The sequence below is a fragment of the Meleagris gallopavo genome, chromosome 9 (assembly GCF_000146605.3).
Source record: "Meleagris gallopavo isolate NT-WF06-2002-E0010 breed Aviagen turkey brand Nicholas breeding stock chromosome 9, Turkey_5.1, whole genome shotgun sequence".
Lineage (NCBI taxonomy): Eukaryota > Metazoa > Chordata > Aves > Galliformes > Phasianidae > Meleagris > Meleagris gallopavo.
In genome coordinates, this window is record NC_015019.2 from 1,673,412 (window position 1) to 1,688,969 (window position 15,558).

Consider the following 15,558-nt stretch of genomic DNA (forward strand, 5'->3'; position numbering starts at 1 on the left):
CGGAACGAGCGCAGCTCCGCGCTGCGTCCTGCCTCGTCCTACAGCGCTTACTGGGGTGGACGAACCCGAAAAGAACCCGAAAAACCCAAAGAACCCATTTGCGAAGGCTTTGAAATAAGGCACAGCGAGCACAAGTTGAGCTTGCAACATTTCCATTTAATTTTGTCTTTTTTTTTAACAGCCTTTCCCCTTACACAAAACAAAACCCATTGCTCTTTCTCCCGCTGCACACATTGCCTCATAAAAAAGTGAAACGATGGGAAAAAAATAATTCTAGAATAAAAATGCTTTGCAACATATACATATATATCTAGTTTTACCATACAATGCACAATATTTAAAATTTGGGAAAGTAGATGTTATTTTCTACATATTCCAAAGCTTGCCTTTTTCACAGTGATTTCTGCCTGCGTATAACATCATTCCTTTCCTTAAGATGACACAAAATAACCTCTTAAATACTGCCCCATTGCAGTTCATTAGCAACTGCTGTTTCTCAACTCCAAAATTCCTGTAGAATTAAGGCCATTTCTGTCTGATGCAGTGTCCTAATTTTGGACATCACCAAAACAACGCAGCACTGATTCATTTACAGTGGGTTTAACTGGGGAACTGCAGGAATGGCTCCTTAGGCCCAGGATCTGCAGGTTTCTCTTTCCAATCTGTGTTTCCATCATCCTGAGCTCAGAATGACATCGGTCACAAATCCCTGTGAGCTCTCCGGCTCTTGATGGCCAGCTCAATCCAGGTCCCTGCAGAGCCTTGGGTTGCAGCTTTTCTGCAAGGTGTTAACAAGAGCTCTTCTGAACAGGACCAGGTGTGCATCACAGTTGGCTATTTTTAAATACTATGTCTACCACTGTATTTGTTCTTCAAACTTAATCAGTGCTTCAGAAAGGCCTGGTCATGCTCTGGGCTCTGGGCACCCAGAGCTCTACTTTTAGGCAAAACTCGTGAAGAACAGGAATGATAACCCAGATTCCACAGCCGTCACTTACAAGACCAGCCCCACTGTAATACATTTCAAATGCATGCTGGGCTACCATAACTTCAAAGGTGCTCCCGCAAAGAACATTTCTTTAGGAATTCAGAATCATTGAATCCTAAAATGGCCTGGGTTGATCATCTAGTTTCAACCTCCTGCTGTGTGCAGGTCATCAACCAGCAGACCAGGCTGCCCAGAGCCACATCCAGCCTGGCCTTGAATGCCTCCAGGGATGGGGCATCCACAGCCTCCTTGGACAAAGAAGGAGCCACATCACATCCAATTCTTACCCCTCTCAGCAGCAGCAAGGCACCACTGTGCCTCTGGAGATGCATCCAGGCTGCACATCACAGGCAGTTCCCCTGAAGCTGCTGCTGCTCGGCCCCTGCAGACGTGCTGCCCCAGCACTCAGGGCTGCTGCTTGCAGGGTGGGCGAGGGGGGTGAGGTCTGACCCGGGATTTCCAGATACAGGCACTGATCCTGCGAGCCCCACATGCACACTGCATTTTGAAACTGAAGTCCAAAGCAAAAGCATCTGGGAGCGGGGCAGGAATCATCTTGACCTCTGCCTTTTAAATAACTTTGTGTCTATTTTGGGATTCAGCAAAGGCTCCCATCTACTGGAAGAGTTTAGTGATCTCCATTCCCATCTGAGATCCCACGGGAAGGTCGCACCGCGTTATGAAGCGACCACAGGGGCGTTCCCGTTCTCCTTATTGCTTTCCCCGAAAGGTTCATCGTCCCTCTCTTTCAGGGAGAACTTTTTCCTGAAGGCTTGCGTGATGCTGGAGGAGGAAGCCTTCCTGAAGGTGGTCAACCTCTTCCGAAAGTTGCCCCCCGAGAAGAAGTAGAGCAGTGGGTCGAAGCAGCAGTTGGCGGCGGCCAAAGGCAGCGTCACCACCACCGACTTCTGCAGGTAGGCCGTGTCCTCGCAGCTGGAGCGCCGCAGCCGCAGCACGTGCAGGTGAACGGTGCGCAGCACGTGGTAGGGGGTGAAGCTCACCAGGAAGGTGGCCGTCACGATGACGATCATCCAGATGGCCTTCTTGCGGTTGGCCTGGTTCTTCTTCAGGGAGTTCTTCAGGAGGGTCCTTATGATCATGGTGTAGCAGATGGTTATGATGATAAAGGGGATAATGAAACCCAAAAAGAGGGCGATAAAATCCAGGATCACGATTATGTTGGTCTTCTGGGTGTCTTCTGGGGGTTCGAAGCACTTGGTCTTGTTGCCGTGTTGGTAAGTCCCATTCATCAGAAAAGGAGTGCTCGTCAGGGTAACAAAAATCCAGATCCCAACGCACACGAATTTAGCCTTCCTCTCCGTGACCAAATTGATGTTCTGAACCGGAAAAACGATGGCTATGCAGCGGAAGAAGCTCATGGCAGTCATGAAGAAAATGCTGCAGTAGAGGTTGACGTACAAAGCGTAGGAGCTGAGCCTGCATAGGATGTCACTGAAGACCCAGTGCCCTTGGTGGACGTAGTAGACCACGCGCAGGGGGAGGGTGCACACGCAGAGGAAGTCAGACACGGCCAGGTTGAGCATGTACACCTGGAAGGCCGTCCGCTGCCGGAACGTCCTGATGAGCACAAAGAGCACAACGCCGTTGCCAGCAAAGCCCATGATGCTGATCATGGAGTACAGCGTGGAGTAGACGCGGTTTCGGAAGTCATCGATGGCGTGTTGGCACAGTGAGCTGTTGAGGAGTGTGGTCATCTCTTGTTGGGAGGCACCGGGTGGCTGGAGAGGGATCTCAGGTCTCAGGGTGGAAAACTCGGTTATATGGCAGTTACAGTAGAGCTGTCGTATCTCACCTGTTGTGTTACAGTTGTTGAAAGCAGCACATGAAAATAAAATATGATTATTAAATAGGAGAAAAACCCATCGATTCTCTCTTCTGAGAGAACAGCCAGGAAGGGATGTGATCCTGCAAAGACCGATGCATTAGTGACATGTCATTAGAACCATCTAGTTCAGCCACCACTCCTACTCTGGCACCTGGTGCAGTGGGGTCACATCTTCATACACCCCCAGTACTGCATCCCTCTTCCACTGCTATGCCAGAGAGCTTCAACTCCCTGCAAACTGAAGTAGCTTGTCCTTCAAAGGGGCAATGAACGCAGCCACAGCACGATGGGATTTGAAGTGCTGAGACCTAATTGAGTCCCTAAGAGCTGTGCAGCTCTGCATTCCTCCTGGTCACTGCAGGAGGAAGGCTGCAGCACGGCTTCCAACAAGGGATAAGAAGTGCTCCAACGAGCACTTCTTCACTTAGAGACATAAACAAGCGCAGTGCACAGGAGGTGGAAGGTTGGGCCGTGTGCTGCAAGAACACTTTGAGATTGCTACCTCCGTCAGATCATGAAAACTCACACAGATAGCATCTGTGTACTTACCGAGGTGTCACGTATCAGTTCTTTCTCAGACATGAAAAGATGCTTGAGATTAAGAGGCTGGAATGATCTCTTTGCACATTGCAGGCAGCGAAGGTAGTTACAAAATATGAGCAGAAATCGGGGCAAACCAGGCTGCATGGGGGAGCTGAGCTGTTCTGCACGGTGTCACACAGTGCTCAGGAAAGGAAGGAGCCCCACTGGGAAATGCAAAGGAACCCCAGGGGATCCCAGCAGCGCATTTGGGGTCAGACTTCCTTCTGCCTTTGGGGAACCCACAGAAGTTTCTGCTCACAACAGCTGCCTTTCTGTGGCCGGGGCTGGGCCGTCTATGAGAAAACCCGGGTATCTCAGCCATCGTCTGCCTGGGAGATAAACTGTTTTATGTAATCTCCGTGCCGCATTTGTGTGCACTTCTTCAGCGGCATTGAGCTGGATTACAAACTTTTACCCCTGCTGGGGACTGAATTTCAGTCTTTCTGACACTGTTCCGCAAGTCACCCGCGGACAGCGAGCAACCACACGAGGCATTTGCCTGTAAGACTTCTGGGACCTGCTGCCCTTCTTTCTAAACGCAGTCTGAAGTGCCTTTGTAACCAGAAGGACAAGTGATGGTTACAGCACCGATGTGACCGCTACAACAGGGGACTGTTCTGCGCCTGGAAATGGAAAAGCAGAACCTCGCTTCCCAGCTGAGCTTTTAGTTCAGGTTTACATCAGGGCATGAAGACGAGAATCTCTTCAGCCGCTCAATATTTACCCAGCAGCAGCTCGCAGAGCCGTTTATTTACGCACCGCTTAGGAACGCGCAGAAGCGCGGAGCTGCGGGGCGGATGGGGCGCAGCGTCCAAAACGGAGCGTCCGGCGGCCGCGGTGACACACAGCGACCATTTCGTTATTGCGAGGAATTACGCGGCCGGCAAAGAAGATCGTACCGCCTGCTTCAAGCTGAGACGCGAAGCAGCGTCGATCCTCGGCAAGAAACGTGGAAACAGCCTCAAAAAGGCAGAGCGACCCTACCCAAACAAACCCTTCTGTAAGCGCAGAGCAACGAATAAACGGTCGCCGGGACCCCTCTGTGCTTACCGTGCCGATCCGAGCCGTGCCGATCCCAGCCGCTTCGAGCCACCCGGCCCTGCTCCGCCGCCCTTATAGCGGGCCGACCCCCCGCCCCCCGCACGGGGAGGGACGGCCGGGAGCAGCCCTCGTTCCGCAGCTCCGCCACCCCCGTAGTGCTGAGCTCCGCTATGGGGGGGGGGGAGGGGGGGGGAGGCTGAACTCCCCGCCCCGGGGCAGGGGAGATCCCTGAACGCCGTCTGGGATCGACATCACCACCAGAAAGGTGATTTTCTTCCCTCCCATCCCAAAGGACCTCTGGTATTAATGTCAAGGTCTAATATTAAGCTTGAGCTCCTCATGAGGAATGAAGTATTTAGCAAATGTTTTTCTCCAGAATCGGGGTTCACTTCCATAGCCGCAGGCAGGAAAAAGCAGCAGAGCCCATGGGGTTCCATGTGCTGCTCCCTGCTTGCAGGACGTGCAACCCTCCACGTCCTCCTGCTCCCGTGGGACCTCTGTGCCTGCAACAGGTGGCACCTGACCCCAGTGTGATGGGGCAGGGAGAGGTGGGGGTGATGGGGGTGGAAAGGAATGCCTGGGAGTGGGACCTGTTGGGTTGCAGGCTGTCAGGCAGTGACACCTGGCTCCAGGGCTTCCCAGCCCTTTCCTTGGCTCATTAACAGCAAGGAAGGTCCCAGACCTGTCCCAGCTGGGTGCACACCTCTTAAATAAATGGTTCAGCATCAAAAGAATGCCACCATGCTGGATGCTGCTATTCTCTGGGAATGAAGCACAAAAAAAGATCAGCAATAATCTGGACACACAGCCCCACTGCCCTGCGCCCACTGGGCAGAGCCCAGCTCTGCAGCTGAGGTGTGCCAGCCCTTCCTTCCATCTTCCTGCTTACACCTCTTCCTCCCTAACATCTTTCCTGCACGTTTGCAGCAGGTCTTTGGCTGCATAACCCCAGGCTGGTCTGCCCAGGGCTGCATCCCTCTGGGTGCTAAGGCTCCCACCACAGAGGTCCCAGAACACCCAGGGATGGGCGATCCGCTGCCTGCTTCCTCCCACACCACAGAGCTGGTGCTGCAGCTCCATTTTGCTGTGTGTTTTGGCATTACTCCATTCTGCCATTCCTTCTGCTTTTTTTTTTCCCCCCCTTCTGCCACTTCTTTTTACTATTCCTTCTGCTTTTTTACTACTCTGTTTTGTTATTCCTTCTCCTTTCTATTTTTATTCTTTCCTCGGTCTTTCTCATTTTCTTCTCTTTTACCCCTCACTTCCAATAATGGGACATTTCCAGCCAAAGGTCAGAGCAAGGTTGGGGGGGCAGGACTTACCTCCTCTCCTCTGAGCAGTGCGGCTTCAAAGCTGTCCTGGGCAGGGCTACAGGGTTGAGCAGGTGTTAGGAGGACGAGGAGAAAAGGAGATAAATTGTAAGTTTGGTGGAACAGAAAGCAGAGGAGGATGAGGGAGTGGTAGGCAACAGGCTTTTGTTTCTAAAGATGACAAGAGGTGAGAAACCTCGGTGTCAAAAAGCACATGTGGGAGGAGAGATGGAGGGAAAAGATGTAAAATCTTGCACAGTGGGGGTGAGGACGGGGAGAGGAAGGAAAGAGCTGTGGGGTGCTTTGGGAGAGGGACGGAGGCCAGGAGGCTGGCTGTGGGGTTTGGGGTGAGCCAGGGCAGCTCTCACCCAGCAGCTCATTGTCAACGTGAAGTTAAGTGGTTCCTTTGCTCTCCTCCAGACTTTTCGGTCTGCTTTTGGGGGACAGCTGGCTCTGCAAGGAGCGCAATGGCCCCGCTCAGCCCTGACTGCCCCTGCCCCCAAGCTCTCCTTCCCAGCACTGTGACAAAGACGCTCGGCTCTCACTTACTTGACGTAAACATCCCATCAATCCAGCACACTGCTCTGCTTTTCTCTTTACAGATAGAATTTCAGGCAATTTTCCTAAAAGCCTAAAGGGTTTGCAGCCTGCATGAAAAAGCTCTTCGGCTTCGGAAGCAGCTTTTCCCTCTGCCTATTTAAGGAGAAATCAAGAAGGCAGCATTTAATGATAAAGCAAAAATCTTTTCTGCATGCTGCATCTGCTTTCTTCTCCTGGACTCACCAAATTTGGCTGCTTCTCATTGAAACTCCCTGCAAGGAGGGCAGCAAGCTCTGCTCTGCCTGAAGTCGATGGGGCAGGCTGGGCCGTACTGTGATGGAGGAGGATGAGCTGCTGCAGCATCACTCACTGCTGGAGGCAGCTTCCAGAGAAAAGCACGACCTGAAAACTGGGTTCATCTCTGACACGTCTGCCCCTTTGCTGAGGGTGAAATAATGCTCCTGACGAGAGGAGGTGGAGGAGAGTGGGGAAAAGCAACAGAATGTTTTGGTGAGGGGTAATGAGCAGAGTGCTGGTACACTGACAGTGGAGGATGGAAAGAGACAAAGAAAAATCACATTTAGGCATCAGTTTCTGTGCCCTGGCAGCTGAAACCCCAGAGTCATTCCAAAACATGCAACTTCTGCTTTGCACCCATGCAGGAGCTACAGATTTTTAATTAGTTGTTCAGAGAATGAGGGTGGAGAGGTGACGTAAAGCCAGCTGGGATGGCAGGATGGCATCAGCACTGTCTCTGCTTAGCAGCTGTTTGCAGTAATGCATCTGCTCAGAGATCCTCAGGGGCTTACATACATTACCCCCAGCAACAACCACAGGGCAGAACTCGGAGAATCCATCCTCCTTACCCTAAGTATTCAGAGCAGCCTGCGGCTGCTTCACACTCACTGATCTCCTTTCCTGGGAGGAACAATGGAAGGAAATGGGTTGGGGTGGCATCTCTATCTCCCTCCATCAGCCCACAAGTATCACTCACAGCATGAGAAACACGAGCAGCATTCAGTGCCTGGGTTAGATTCCCACTTACCTGGGCAGGCTCCCGCTGACCCAGACTGCAAAGCCTACCTGGTTACTTTGCTCTTAGACAAAGAGCCATGCTTCGATTTTCCAGCTTTGTTCCCCACTGAGACGTTGCATTTCTTGTTTCTTATATATTGACATGCAAACGTAGAAGTCACCCATTGCTTTTTGTTACCGTTCCTCTCACCTGCAGTACTGAGGCAGCACACGAGTCCTCTGATGTTTACCTCATCATTCCCCATTCTGTGAGCTGCGTGCCTCTGAAAGATGGGAAAACCCACCCCCAAAAAGCACAGCCATACATAGGAAAGCATTTCTCAGTTCTGGAGCTTCTGCTTTACTTTTTCTCTTGAAAATAGCCCCAAAAGCCTGGAGTAATAAGTGGAAATGCTGGCTGCCCTTCTCTTCTTGGAAAAGGGGCGTTGGATAAACATGATTTAAAATCCATGGATTTTTGGCATTAAGATTTGGGGATGACTGCACATTTCTTCAAGTCTGAAAGGAGAATTTTTATTGCTACATCCCAGTGTTGGTAACAGAGACACTCTGTGTGAAGCAAGAGCCGTGTTTATCGGGTGCTACTGCTGAGATACGGTCCCATGAAGATGGGCAGATAACTATCTGTGACACAAAGCATGTCAAGCATGTGGCCGCAGCATAGCAAAGGTTGTGCTCCTCCTCTCAACTCAGGACAGCCCCGCATCAGCCCACCAGCTGGCTCCAGCTGCTTCTCATCAGAGGCTCTTCTTAGCAAATCCCCATCAGAAACCCAAAATTCTGCCTTTCTGAAGAGCAGCCATTAAAATACAGCTCTCCTTGGAGCAGCACTGGCTGCAATGAGTCTGCTTCAGGTGACTTACTGCCACACAGCCTTTAAAAGGCCATTATTTTCTCCCCCAGCTCTGCACCCCTAGAGGAGTGGGTCCCATCGAAGAGCCACAAACAAAGCCAACCAGGGGGAGCACCCACAGCCCAGGACCCACTGCTGTACACCAGTGCTACTCTGCCCTGCTGTAGGTGCCAGCAAGGAGAGCAGTGCTCACTCCAGATGTGGATTCCTTCTACACCAAATCGACTTATGCGTTGCTCTTCAATGGAAGCACAGCAGCAGATGAACACAGAGCTCCTTCCCACAAGCAATGTGTGTGGGGGGGGTATGGGGCTATATGGTGAGATTTAAGTGAACAAAGTTGAGTCATGAGAAAGATGAGAACAGATAAACAGATATGCAAAGTAATCCGGTTGAAGTCAGTAGGGGAAATGCTATTAGAAATGTCCCATCCTTTGAGCATTCAGCTGCTCAGAATTTTCTCTTGTTTAAAAGGAAAAACTTGAAGAGGAAAGCCCCAGATAGATAGTGACACAGTTCCGGAGGCTGTCGGTTTGGATCTGAGGCTCAGATAAGGGACCAGCATCGCAGAAATCACTTGGAAATGCTCTTGCAGCAGCTGTTACCCACCTACAGCAATCCCACATTCGGCTGCTAGAGCACATATTTAATCATCAGTCATGGAGGATACGGCAAGGAACTTTTCTGACAGAGAACTTGGCCCCTCGTAGACGCATCCTTATTTCATGGACCCCACCAGTGGGCAACAACTCACTGCATCACACCCTGCTGTCACCTGCTGCCTCAGTGCTTCCCACACACCACCCCATGCTCTCCCCATGGCCACGACCCAGCGATGTTCCACTTGCAGCTCATCCCTGCCTGAGCACCACCTGTTCTGCCCTGCCCTGGAAGCCAGGAGATGTTATCACAGGGACAAATATCACCCCTGGCTGCCCCATGAGTACCCAGCGGGGCACCAACCCTACACTGACACAGCAAATCACAGACTGGTGCTGTTTCACGATGAACAACTTCTTGTCAAACCGCTGTTGCAATATCTTTCCAAGAACCAACCGTGGGTTTATTTTTTTCTTATTCTCCATTAAGGATCTTCTGCAATACTCAGAGTTTTGCAACGTCCTTTCAGTTCTTTGTATTTTCACTGCACTCAATGCAACAAAGCACACACAGCAAGCAGCTCCCTCAGTTGGCACACCTGCCCAAGTCAAGTTCTGCAAGAAGCAAAGCTGTGACCCAGCGGTGCTGCCCTGGAGCAGGGCTGGGGCTGAGCCCAGAGCCCAGAGCCCTCTGCCCCACGGCCCCACGTGTGCCGTGGAGGGTGCAGGTTTGCTGGGGGGCATTTGTTTCCCAGCAGCACAGCAGCTCTGGATGTGCTTCTCCCCCAGTTCACAAGGCAAAACTTTTTGGCAAGTGCAGACTGTAAATACTGCAAAGCAATAAAAGCTGGTCTCGGAGATGTTGTTCTGCTTCTTGAGAATCGAGTTAACATTCGGAGGCACAGCTCAATGGTGGGAACTGCTTTCCTCCATAGATGACTCCCTTATGTACAAAGAAAGCAGCAGTCCTGGGAAAAGAGATTTCCCCTTACAAAGGGTATTTCAGATTTCACCACCAGCTCCAGCTAAGCACGTCCACAGGTTATTTATAAATATATACAAACATGTACACACACTCATGATGCTGATCGAATTCCTGGAAAACCACATCCCACCTGGGACCTTGCTTTTATCAGGAAACTATTCCAGTGTTTACTCTCAAGTGAGCTTTTTATTCCATATTTCCTATTCATTTATTTCTATTATTTCCAGTTCTAACCTGAAGCATCACTTCCAGTAACTGTCCTCTCTTTATGCTGTTAATTACTGCAGACAGTTGCCTCATTCTCTCCCTTGCTCAGCCATTTCTAAGTCACATTGCAAACCTCTGGCTGCTGGCTTCAATGAGTTGTGCCCATACCAAGAGCATGGTGTGCTTTCAAATGTCTTCAGCTATTTAATTGCTTGTAAGATCATGCCTTCGTCCTTTGAGTCAACCCAGTGGCTGGTCTCATCTCTTACAGCATAGGCTGCACAATGAAGCAAAGCCACAGCACAAAAGATGAACCTTTTGCTCTTGACCCTCTTTAGCACCAAATCTTCTAAGTCCCATTTTGATAAAGCTGGGTGCTTCCTCCCCATCCATTTAATGAACTTGGGTGGTGCCAAGCTAGGAAAGGTGTCCTGCAGTGAACAAAAATTGCATGTCTGACATTTAAAGTCACTTGTGCGATGTGAGTGTGACAGCATCTCCAGGTGTGCGTGCCCCAGCTCTGGCAGCAGCACCAGAAATACAAAGATGCGTTTGTTTCTGTGGGTCTGAACATGGCTGAAGATGCAAAGACTTTGTTGAAAGAGGAAAACTCTCCTGTGGAGGGGACGAAAAATAGCATACCCTGCTTTGATCTGAAGTGCTTTTTGTCCAGCAGATACCTGTGGAGGTTTTACTCTTGCAAAACAGAAGTGTCCTGATGTTTTGATTTAAGACTGCAGGGAGTTTTTAGTTTCTGTTTTGAATTTGCAATACGTGGCACATGTGGACAGATACAAGTATGCTGGTGTAGTTTGGACTCACCTCTGTGGCTGCTCGTGCAGCAGAACCGGACCAGCTCTATGGGACCGGGCCAAAGAGGGACGCTGTGCTCTGGGATGAACACAGGGCTGCAGCCACTGCCAGCCTCTCCTCAAGATGTTCAGCTTCCCCAGCCAACTGTCCACACAATTGAGATTTATGGCTGACTTTCCCCCAAAGACCATCCAACATCACAAAAACTGCCCTTTTTTGGGCAATCTGAGCACTGCAAGATGAATCAGCCGTGGTTCTGTTTAACTTACATTCCGAGATCGAGGAGGATTGATATTAATGGCTATTTATTCAGACACTTGCACTTAATTGGGGTTACGAAGGAACTGAAAGGTCTGACACCTTCTCAGCTCTTGCTGGGCTCCCAGCACCTGTCTCCAACCACACAGACTGCTCCTGTCCCCTCAGCTGTGTCCCGGGTGCCATATTGAGCTCTACAAGAAGTTTTCATCTTTTTTCCCCCTGGAGTTCCTTGGTCCAAGCAAATATCAAGAGGACTCCAATAGTGAGATGCAGAGCCTGCCTTCCCATACCAAGCATTTCACACATTGCAGTCCCCTCCTCCAGACAGGAGGAAAGCGAGTGGTAATTAAAGGCTGAGAACTCTCTGCTTCCCCTGGCAGCCCTCAGTGCCACCCCCACACCAGCGCTGCCCACACTGGGTTATGTTCACGGGCAGGCAGCACCTCTCCCTACCATCTGGGCTGGCAGAAAAAGCCATTTTCCTCTGCAAACCACTGATGTGGCCTTAAAAACCAAAAGCCTGGTAATTCCCTGATTTAACAGATAAGTTACTCCATCCCCCGGACTCTCTCCAGTTCTTGTATCAATTTTGATAGGCGGATGATCTGCTCAGAGACAACCCCAGAAACCCAACACCAACTTTCTCTGACCTCATGGCCTGAATTACCCTGAGCAGACAAAACCTACAATCACAAAAGCTACACAGCTGCCCCATCCCAATTGAAACCCTGCCGCACTGTTGGCACTCCCTGCTCTCCCCTCTGCTCCAGGCTGCTGCAGAGGGGTGACCCGGGGGAGGTCACAGTGAAACCCCCAACACCAAAATGACTTCTGTGGGTTTGGATTGTGAACTCAGATGAGATCTGCAGATAACCCAAGGGATCCATGCACCCAACAGAAACAGAGGTAAGGATGAGCAGAGGAGGAGGTGCAGAGCAAGAACTGCAGACCGAGTTTACCTTTTTCATCCCAACCACAGCTTCCCTAGCCATTTACCCCCTGAGCTCTGTCTTTGCCATGAAGGACACTAATTATTACTGTGAACTGGGGATGCTCATGGGAATCGAAGCATTGAGTTCTCCCAAGGATGGGCTTGCCTCCAGAACTGAGAGCTGCAGGTCCTTTGTGGAGAAGCCCTGATTCTGGGGAGGAGGTGGGAAGGCTGCAGATGGCTGAGAGCACAGCAGGGAATTTCCTGGCTGCACAGCTCTACATCAGTGAAACATTATCTTAATTGATACAAGTTTCTCAGCCTTTCCAACACATTACATAGCTAGTACAGAGTAGTTCACATCTCAGTTAGCCCCAGCCGTGTGATGGACATCCCCCAGCACAGCTCTGTCCCCCATGGAAAAATCCCTTACCTGTATCCTTCCTTCCATGTATCTGAGTGCCTCCAGCTCCAGCACTCAGCTCTGCTGGATGAAGGTCTCTGCAGCCTTTTGGTCACTCCAGAAAGGCTTCAGATGAGGGGTTCCCCTCCTCCAACCCACAGCTGAGGCAGTCAGACACAGCTTGTCTTCCCATCCTGAATCACCTCCTCACTCTACAAGAGCAGACCATACCCACCTTTTCCCCATGAGGGGAAGTATATAACCCCATGATTGCTCAGAAGGAGCAGCCGTGCTCCATGTGGGAGCTGTGTTCAATGGCTGACGTGAAAAACAACACATTGGGGCTGCCTTTGAGAGGAAAGCACAGTGACACCTGACAGATGGGGCAGATCCAGCCACAGATCCATCCATGACTGCGCTGCCTGTGCAGCCATTTGTCCACAGCTGGCTTTGGGATTTCTCCCCTCTCCATGCTCACGTGTGGCTGTGTGCTGCCAGGTTAAACCTGCCTGCTCATAATTACATCTCCAATATCAAAAATATTAAATAAGATCACAAAGAAATCTTGACAATGAGGGACAACGGCCAATTTTTCAACATTTAAACAATCTGAGCCTTAAATGGGCCTGAATATCTCCCTTAGGACAGTGAGGCTTCCCATGTATATTTCTTGGGTTTCCAGTGAGTTTGACACCAGTGCAATTACGCTGTTCTCTTGGTTAACTAAGTTCCTTTTGCCCATCTGTGTTGTCTCTGTAGGAAACAATTCACTAATGCCTGTCATCTGTCCAAATAAAACACATCTACTAAGATGGGAATTGCACGGAGGAGCACAGAATCATTTCCTCCTCTCATTCTTTCAGACAAGAACAATGCTGTAAATAGCCCTTCAGATCTTTTGTTAGAAGCATAATAAATGTTTATTTCTGACAACCAACTTTCCCCCGCGACGCCTGAGGACGAGCAAAGCGGATTTCTGGCGAGCAATGAGAGCAGTGCCAGGAATTCCTTTTGCTCCTTTTTCAGCTTCCCGCAGTAAAGCGGCTCTGTAGAGATCCCTGTAGGCACAGGGATCGGGATGGGGACAAATCCTGGCGGTGCTTCTGGTGGCTCAGGACTCCAGGTCAATCAATGTGCGTTTGGTTACAGAAATACATGAGATGCCTCTGTTGAATGGGACAGACGTGGCCTTCCCATCCTGGCAGGAGGGACGGGGTCACCAGATGTGTCCACGTGTTTATGGCCAGGAGGATTTCTTCCTTCTGATCCCATAGGATTGTCCTGTGCCCTTGCAGGCTGTCTGCCTTCTTTAGAGTGTTTTTTGGAAGGGAAATATTAATTCTTGCATAGGAAATCTTAGGGCACATTTTTAGATCTAATTCAATTAAAACTTGACAAGACCTGAGCAAATTTTCCATTTCCTGGAGCTGGAAACAGGAATGTCACTCTGCTGAGCTCACCTGCCTGCATCATGCCCAGATCCCAAGGGCTGCTTCCAGTGAAGAACTGAATTGGCAGTTCCAATAAATTGTCACTCCTACTCAATGATAATTTCCCATTCCAGATGATGAGACTCAACAAAACTCAATTTTCTCAAAAAAGAAAGGAAGAAAGAAAGGAAAACAATCCCCAAATGTCAGAAAGCAAAGCCAACCAACTAAAGAGAAAACAAACAGAAGAAAATCTCAACCTCAGACCATCACGGCCTTGGAAAACACCCAACGCCAAGTCGACAAACACAGTTGAAAATACTTTTTCTCCTACAGTAGCTTTGATGTGACCTCGCTTCTGCATCGAGGGAAAAATAGAAATTGGAGTCATACTCAGGAAAAGCATCACAAGTGTTTGTGGAGGAACCGTTTCCCAAAGGAAATCTGGAGGAGCAGCAGTGTGTCCTGCAGGCACTCCGGGGGAGCAGAGACACTTTTTGGGAAATCAGTGCTGATCCTTCGCCAGAACTGCAGTCACTTCATAGAGCGGGAGGGAGAAGAGCTGTGTGCTGCACACAGACATATGTAGAGAGAGATCCGGTGCAGCACGTAAGCACAGCAAATGCTGTTTTTTTCACGTTCGGAAGAAACAAGTTAAATGCAAAACACCACCAAACATGGCTGGAAATAGAGCTGCTTTGCCTCGCAGGGGAAAGGACCCGGAGGCTGTGGGCACAGACAAAGCCGTTCCTTTCAGTGCACTATGAGGGGTGCCAGGATGCCTGAGATGAAGCAGGGATTGCACAGACCCACTGCTCCCAGCGGTATGGCTAAATCCCAGTTCACATCTCCCTGAAAGCGTTGGGTGAATGGAAGTTCTGTGGCCATTCCTGCTTCCGAGAGGCACTCACACTGCCCTGGTTTGCTGCTAGAAGCAATGACAACATGGGAGGGACAGAGGGTTTTGCTCCGGAGCCGAGCACCATTCCTCCTGAGACTGCAGAAGCGAGCTCAGCCTCTCTGTTGCTGCACATCTGGGGGATGTGGATGTGGTTTGGCTGTCTTTGTCACATGCTTCACACTGAGTGAGGAACTCAGGTGTAAGGAACGAAGGGTTTTTGACACCAGCTGGACAACCCTTGGTGTTCTGCAGAAAGCGAACCCAACAGCCTGCAGAACAATGAGCTCTCAGTGCCTCCCCTGATTCAGAACCATCTGAGATGAAACTGAAAGTTTCACAAGACTTTTCATTGAGTTGTTTATGAAATGCAGAAGATAAGAGGAAAGTAGAACTTGGTGTATCTTGGCCTGACGTTGAGACTCCCTTATTCAGGCAGAGCACACGGGATAACTTCTTGCAGATGGCTGTGGCTTTGGCTCTCGTTTTCCTGGAAAATCTGGTAAAAATGCACCATGGATTCTTCCTGGTTGTTTCATGCATCCCTTCCCAGAGAACAAAGCCAAAACCCTTCACACATTTTATGATACAAGTTAGACTGGATGACTGAATCTGCAAATCCTTCAGTGTGTGAGTACAAAATACCACCAAGAAAGTTAGAAGTAAGGAGAGAACACAGAATAAACGATAACTGAGGTAAGTGAAGGCAAGTAACAAGGGGATGCTTATCAGAAAGCCATCTGCAGGATGAATTGTAGAATGGCCTGGGTTGCAAAGGCACACAATGCTCATCAGTTCCAACCCCCTGCTGTGTGCAGGGTCACCAACCAGCAGCC

General features: G+C 50.0%; 1 protein-coding gene across 1 annotated transcript; it reads right to left on the reverse strand.

Moving 5' to 3' along the window:
* Window positions 1–135: 135 nt before the first annotated feature.
* Window positions 136–4,852, reverse strand: CYSLTR1 (cysteinyl leukotriene receptor 1). Its single transcript, XM_010715083.2, has 3 exons — window positions 4,847–4,852; window positions 4,467–4,773; window positions 136–2,801 (listed from the first exon to the last, which is right to left on the reverse strand). Exons 1-3 carry the CDS (start codon window positions 4,850–4,852, stop codon window positions 1,666–1,668), a joined length of 1,449 nt encoding a protein of 482 aa, XP_010713385.2. The 3' UTR covers window positions 136–1,665.
* Window positions 4,853–15,558: the final 10,706 nt, after the last annotated feature.